General features: G+C 38.9%; 2 protein-coding genes across 2 annotated transcripts; one reads left to right on the plus strand and one right to left on the minus strand.

The window, feature by feature from the left end:
• Positions 1 to 1,205: 1,205 nt before the first annotated feature.
• Positions 1,206 to 4,290, minus strand: LOC5514375 (thioredoxin-related transmembrane protein 1). Its single transcript, XM_032383880.2, has 8 exons — positions 4,100 to 4,290; positions 3,632 to 3,747; positions 3,050 to 3,095; positions 2,423 to 2,551; positions 2,185 to 2,230; positions 2,017 to 2,118; positions 1,613 to 1,762; positions 1,206 to 1,429 (listed from the first exon to the last, which is right to left on the minus strand). Exons 1-8 carry the CDS (start codon positions 4,252 to 4,254, stop codon positions 1,406 to 1,408), a joined length of 768 nt encoding a protein of 255 aa, XP_032239771.1. The 5' UTR covers positions 4,255 to 4,290; the 3' UTR covers positions 1,206 to 1,405.
• Positions 4,288 to 6,173, plus strand: LOC116619267. Its single transcript, XM_032383881.2, has 3 exons — positions 4,288 to 4,399; positions 4,473 to 4,585; positions 5,428 to 6,173. The coding sequence occupies exons 1-3, from the start codon at positions 4,340 to 4,342 to the stop codon at positions 5,609 to 5,611; spliced, it is 357 nt and encodes a 118-aa protein (XP_032239772.1). The 5' UTR covers positions 4,288 to 4,339; the 3' UTR covers positions 5,612 to 6,173.
• The last annotated feature ends 963 nt before the right edge of the window (positions 6,174 to 7,136 follow it).

Raw genomic sequence — 7,136 nt, forward strand, 5'->3', positions numbered from 1 at the left:
TGGTGAAGAGCTTTACAAGACATCAATTCAAGGGAGCACAGCAAAATGTGTTTCATTTACTACAAAAGTAAGCCATGTGCGTTTGTTTTGTAAGGGAAATATCAGTTGCGCTGTTGGGGGTGTTGGGCTCGCATTATGAAATGGATTATGTTTGTCAATAGGGTCTTTGTTCATTTCATCGGTTACAGAATGCCGAAGATATCAGATACGTGTAGTGTAGGCACTAAGTGCCGACGAAGGATGCATGAAGTGCATCACAAGCCTTGTAACTCTCTACCCTCGAAAAGGATTTGGGTATAATACAAACAAAGACCCTGTTGTCAAACATAATCCACTTCATAATCCGAGCAACACACCCCAAACAGCGCAACTGATATCTCCACTTACAAAACAAACACACATCGTTGCATAACATTTATTTCTTAGTAAATGAAACACATTCCAGCGGCGTAGCCAGGATTTTTAACAGGAGGGGGCCCAAAAGGTCATTTCAAGGCATTTTCTGCTGTATTTAAGATGATGTCTCATACATTTACTGTATTTTTGGCTGCTAGAAGGGGGGGGGGGGCCGGGCCCCTTGGGCCACCCCTCTGGCTACGCCCCTGCATTCTGCCATGCTCCCTTGATCAATTATGATAATCAGGACATGGTACTGTATACCCGATACTCTACCTGTCTACTTGCCTTTCAAACTACTGTAACTGGAGTGAGTGGCCTAAGGCAAATGTTGCACTAACATCAAACTGTAAGCTCCTTCTTTGTATTTTCTCCTTGAGGAGTTGAATGCATGCAGTAGAAAGACTTCTTTTACAAGTTTACAAGAGTATTCCTTTGTTATTTCAGTACTCAAATTTCCCAATGGAGCTCATATTATTTGTTGATGCAAACACTACATATAAAATTTAAGTACTGCAGTAACAGCCAGAATTCACTGAGGGAGGGCTAAGACACAAAACAAGATTTTTTTTGGAGGGGGGGGGTATTGGAAGTATGAAATAGAAACTGTTACTTGGAAATAATTGACTGACAGCATCTTTTGACATCAAAGTTAAAAAGACACACCTTACGAATTTGGGATGCACTTTTATAAGGAACATAATCTTGGGTGAATCTCTGATTTTTAGGTTTTCCTGACTCAAAATCTACCCTTCCCCTCATGGTATTTAATGAACACTCCTAAAGACCACATTGACAGTCTCATTTTGTACTGTAGTAGAGTGTTTTTTTTTATTCAAACCTGTACACAAGTACTGTAACCCAGTGTTTTACAGAAAAAAGTAAAAACAGCTGCATCAAAATACATTACACTGTACACTGTCGCTGCCTTTATACCAAATACCTTATTACTGTTTACTGTAACTTGTCTAACAATTTTCTATACCTCAACTTATCAAAAATAAGTCCATCAATCTGTTGATGCTTGTATTTTCTATAGGAAAGAAAATTTTAAAAAAGTTATCAAATCTCAACGCAACATTTTCCTTATTATTAATATATTGCTTGGGCATACAGTACAGTATCTTGTAATACTTCTGTGCATGCAGCTTGACTTGCTGTTGAACCAGCAGAACCAGGAAGTGCCGCGGAAAATACCCTCATGAGAAATACTTACCCTCTTCCTAACTGGGCCACTGTCTTCCTTGTTGTCTTCCTCCTTTTTACTTTCCTCCCCTTCTGCTGCCTTCTCCACAGTTGGTTTTCTTTTCTTTTCTTGGTGATCAGCTTGACCTCCAAATAAATACTCCGATACACAAACAAGAACCTGGAATTTTTAAAAAAACTTCACCAAACTACAGATGATCATGGATACAGCGTATGTCCTGTAAAAACCAATCTGCACCTACCATAGAAAAACCTTTTGTTTGAATAACTAATTAAAATAAACGGAAAACATTTTTCTTTGTTATGTACAGTACACCATGAAACTGTCTTGAGCAAAATGTTTTAAATATTTTCCACATTCTTATCTCTAGTACATGGGGTGTAAAAAATCAAAGTTAATTATGCTTGACTTACCAGGCCTAAACAAAGCCCTAATCCTACTGTGCACACTCCAAATATGGCATATGATACGTAGGAAGGCAGGCCATAAGTTATTGTCAGTGCATCATGGGCTTTCTGTGATAATGGCAAGGTATAAAGATTAGCAGGAATGATAGAAAGGGAATGAGAAGCCATACATACCATAAGAAGCATGGACATCTTGAACAAAATGCCAAGGGCACTCATTCTAAAATGCAAACACTTTCATGAGTATTCTCTTTCAAATGTGTCTTTATATATTATGTCAGTATTCTCATAAAATTCTAAGTTCATACTACTGAATTCTCAACATGCTTTTCTGCAATTATCTTCTTATCTCTTACTCTGCCCATCTGTCTGCCCATCAGTCTGTATATAATGAGTATTACTGCCAACTTACAAATATGACCCAGGTGATTTCCACCATGGAATGGGGTCCACTTGATGCCATTTTTCGTCAATAATGAAGGATTCAAAACCGTCTAGCGATCGTGATCCTTCAAACTTGCAAAACCGACCATCCTTTACACTGAAAAAAGGGAAAAAATTGTAAGAAAAAGAGATTGACAAAAAAAGACTGTGACACAAAATTCTGATCACAAGGGCTTGAAATGAAGGAAAAAGCGAAATTGTGAAGAAACTAGTTTTAGTTTCCTTTGGACCTTCATTATGCTATGAAAATCAGCGTTTGTTTGGGAGAATTCAAGAGCAGATCAGTGGAGTGCATAGGACCACAACTCCTAGCATCCACCATTTTTGCCATAGCCCTAAACTTCGGCCTCTGTATACCTACAGAGAAGCACAACTGATATCCCTGGGAATAAAAGACCACCCTTCCCCCTAAGCTTTTCACTGTTTGTAATGTTTTCTTCGGGCCGGGTACTGTTACTATGTACAGGGTCTCTAGTACCGTCCCTCAGCACACTAGGAAACTTGCTATGAAGGAATTTATGCTATGAATTTATCAAACTGTAATTGGTCAATGTTGTTTGGCATGGCCTGCTTTGTGCTCATTGTGAATACATACTGGTAAATAGTTGGTAATGATGAGACCATAAATCTTCCACTAAGAGCTGGAAAAGGGAAAGAAAGGTTAGATATAACAAAAAGTTAAACTAGATGAAGTTATACTTTATTGCAACTAATGTCTCCTCATGCTGTTGGATGCATGTTTTTCTGTGTGGAGCTACTGGTTGCATGCTACTGGTGATTCACCCAATAGTTATGTGTACACAATAACACAAGAGTGCAACCGAACTAGGAGAAAAGTAAGAAACAGTAAAAAATTACATAATTCCTTGAACAAGATTCAATAAGTAGTTAATATGTAAATATCTGATACATGCAAGTCAACAAGCGCCAAATGAATGACAAGTTCTTCTGGTGATAAACATGTCTTTTTTTGCTAGGGCTTTAAGACCATCCCTAGATCCTAAAGGTTGGTTCACAAAATAACAAAAGTGCAACTGCAACACAAGTGAGTATCAGTTAAACACAAGCACAAGAAGAACAAACAGTTCTTTTGAGCTTGCAGTTCCAGTGAGAATAGGAAAATAACATGCATTGTGTTTACATCCTATTGAGAACCAACCCTAAGAAATAGATGTACCTGATTGCTGGGTTACATCCACTTCAGCAACATTAATCCCTAACTGCTGGGACTTGACAGCAAATGCTGACCATATTGGTGCCACATGTTGGCAGGCTGGGCACCATGGAGCATAGCTATAGTTGGAAAACATCCAAGTTTGGTGACTCAACACAATAACAACAACAACAACAACAACAACAACAACAACAAAACTTTAAATCAGGCTCAGTGGCTCAAAAAGCTGAAATTGCCAAAAAATATCCCCTGGGGGAAGGGTACAAGTATGACAAGCGTTATTTATTTTTTTCTTGGAGGGATGGAATCTCTCACTATATTTGGGGGAGTTAAAAGCTTTTGCCGTCTTGGGGGAAGGGGGGGGAAAGAAGGAAATAATAAAAGGGGATTATGGGCCATAAATGGATTTCTATTCACAAATTGAAGATAATCTTACTACTGATAGAACAACTGCACATTCTTCTAACTTACAATTTTATCATCCATTCGCCTTCAAGTACCTCGTCCCAATTCGCATCAGTTAATTCTTTAACCTTTCCTTCAGTACTTGAGGACAGAGTCGAACAGATCAGGCTCAAAATAACCGCTAAGCTGTAAAACTGAATCAAACTAAAATCGCCCGCCATTTTATAATTTTGGAGTTGTGTTGTGTGACAGCTCAGCGGTTTCACTAGGAGAGCACGCGCTCTTTGAATACCAAACCATAACAAAATGGCGGCATGTACTGCCCGGTTTGCTCTCCGCACTTCTTGTCGCCTCACCTCTCGATCGGTGGGTATTCAAGCAACATCCAGGCAGCTTGTTTATTCAATTTGGTCTTAGTATATCTCTGTTTAATTTGCAGATGATTTCATCAAGTTCCAAGTGTTTGACAGAGACCAGAGTTGCAGCGATGGCGAGGAAACATCCACGAGTTACATCGGCATCACACTTACCAAGTAACAGTATGCACACGACGTGAGTACTACACACATTACTACACATTCTGTGTAGTAATTGAAACCTGGAATAAAGACAGCTTGTACATAGGTGGGGTGACATGTACTTGTTGCAATAATTTGTAGTGGTTGATCGGATTATGCACCAGTCAATTGAAACCACGGCACACCAACCCCCGGGAAATTAACATTCATGTGGTGTTAAATGCTCGTTACTTTCCCGGCTACCGGGGCCTGTGACGCTGTTAAAACCCCAATAGCACCAGTGTTTTCCGAGAACATCCCACTTTCGAAAGCCATACTTTTCGTTGAGCTGCCATGTTCAGTTACCTGAACTTCGGCGGGAAAAAGCGGGTGCGTGGTACACCCACCTCCGGGCCCTTTTTATTTTCAGCAAAGGCTATCACCCAATTTAAAAATCAACAGACATCAATAGTAAGTTAGCTTTAGTCAATACTATCAGAGATTTAGATTTGCAAGCAAGTATCTAAGTTAAAAGATTATATTTGAATATGCTGGGGAAAAACGGGTGAAGCCCAATTACTGCCCCCTTTCCAGCCTGCCTAGGGCTTATAAAAAATCCCCCGACCTCTGGTGGATCACAGGTTTGATGACTGCATTACCTCCCTGGTATGTCCAGGGGCCGGGCTGTCAAGTGACTGATGCATTACATACAGTAAATTTGGTCGATTCCTTTTGAACATTTTTTTCCATTATATATTTTTTATTAAATAAGGGTATTCAGGTATTTTGTTTAATTTAGTAGGGGTCCTTTTTGTAAAGTTTCCATGTGTGCCGCAACAATTACTGGAGTGAACCTTCAATTTCTCATATATAATTTTTTTTTTTTGCATATTTCAGAATATTACAAACATCTCAGACCCAGTATCAGCATCCACCTCTTGCATTTGTATCAAGTAGTCTTCTGCTACTGCACTCTCCAGGGTCTGTCAGCCTAGAGGAGGCTTTAAGTGAAGGAGAAGAGGAAGCCACGAATGGACGAAAGCGCATAAAGCCACATGAATGTCAGACAGATGATCCATAGCACTCAATAAGCCCACAGGTTTATTATACTGTATGTGTTGTAATACTAGACAATCAAACATTACTGACAAACATTACTCATATTAAAGCCTGCCTAATAAGCATTTCCGATTAAAGCCACATTGTCACCAGTTTACTTCCAATCAATTACATAACAGTCTCTGATGATTTTTAACAGAAAAGAGAAAAATATTTTAAAATTGTAAAAGTAATTTGTCTATTGAAAGTTTCTTTGAGTATGTGACTGATAATTTTCGCAGATTCTTATAGTGCCTCTTGTCGGTTGAGGTTCCCGTCGGTCCTCCAAACGGCCCTGCAGAGGTAAACTGGTGGCAATGGCGCTTTAAGTGCCTTCCCTAAATAAGGCACTTATTCATGTCAAACTTTATGGACTTAAATAACAAGTGGGACTGATATTGAGATTGAGTAAAGTATGTCAAGTGATAACATATGTACTCTACTACACACTTCGGTTCCCTGTGCTAATTTGAGCAATATAATTTTGTAACATGCTAAATGCTAAAAAATGATTTTGAATATTTCAATAAATGTGTAAAAATCTATGGGAAGAAATATTGGATATGAATACCCCATATGGATCTGAATTTTTCGATCTATAGATATTCTAATGACAAGTAGGGATCAAAACTTTGTCATAGGGGAAATAGGTGAGGGGGTATCCGGTGACTCTGCCCCACACAATATCCCGGTATCCAGTCACTTCGTCCACAAACCGTGTCGTCCACAACCAACTCGTCCACAAATTGAGTCAACTCGTCCACAAAAATAGAGTCAACTCGTCCACACATAGTTTTAAAAAAAAATGTAGCCTCGTAGCATAAATGTTTCATATAAAAACGTCTAACTGTGAAAAGGAGAGTCTTTTAGAACTTCATATGCACAGTTATTAATCCCCGGAATACGTAGATTAAGAATTGTTTAGTTATTTTTGTGCGATTTCAGTAACGCACCCAATTGCGTAAATTTTAATTAGCTAGAATAATTCAAGTAAAAATGGGGAACATTTAGGCAAAACAATTTAGAAATCTTAAGGCAAATATTTGTTTATTGACCTAACACATGTATGAAATATCGTTTTAATGCAATGTTTTATGTCGAATTGGCGTTCCGAATAACTGTGCATATGAAGTTCTAAAAAGACTCTCTTTTTCACAGTTAGACGTTTTTATATAAAACACTTAGGCTACATTTTTGTGAAAACTATGTGTGGACGAATTGACTCTACTTTTGTGGACGAGTTGACTCTACTTGTGGACGAGTTGACTCTACTTGTGGACGAGTTGACTCAATTTGTGGACGAGTTGGTTGTGGACGACACAGTTTGTGGACGAAGTGACTCTACATTTGTGGACGAGTTGACTCTACTTGTGGACGAGTTGGTTGTGGACGACACAGTTTGTGGACGAAGTGACTCTACTTTTGTGGACGAGTTGGTTGTGGACGACACAGTTTGTGGACGAAGTGACTCTACTTTTGTGGACGAGTTGACTCTACTTGTGGACGAA

Source organism: Nematostella vectensis, chromosome 2, assembly GCF_932526225.1.
Source record: "Nematostella vectensis chromosome 2, jaNemVect1.1, whole genome shotgun sequence".
In the NCBI taxonomy this organism is placed as follows: Eukaryota; Metazoa; Cnidaria; class Anthozoa; order Actiniaria; family Edwardsiidae; genus Nematostella; species Nematostella vectensis.

Bases quoted from the DNA above. Each gene is read 5' to 3' on its own strand.
- LOC5514375 (XM_032383880.2), bottom strand. From the start codon at position 4,254: ATGGCGGGCGATTTTAGTTTGATTCAGTTTTACAGCTTAGCGGTTATT. The intron at 2,552-3,049 runs GTATGTATTCAC...CCCTTTTTTCAG, and splicing joins TCATTACCAACTATTTACCA to TGTAAAGGATGGTCGGTTTT. The intron at 2,231-2,422 runs GTAAGTTGGCAG...TTTGCATTTTAG, and splicing joins AAATCACCTGGGTCATATTT to AATGAGTGCCCTTGGCATTT.
- LOC116619267 (XM_032383881.2), top strand. From the start codon at position 4,340: ATGGCGGCATGTACTGCCCGGTTTGCTCTCCGCACTTCTTGTCGCCTC. The intron at 4,400-4,472 runs GTGGGTATTCAA...TTTAATTTGCAG, and splicing joins GTCGCCTCACCTCTCGATCG to ATGATTTCATCAAGTTCCAA. The intron at 4,586-5,427 runs GTGAGTACTACA...TGCATATTTCAG, and splicing joins AGTAACAGTATGCACACGAC to AATATTACAAACATCTCAGA.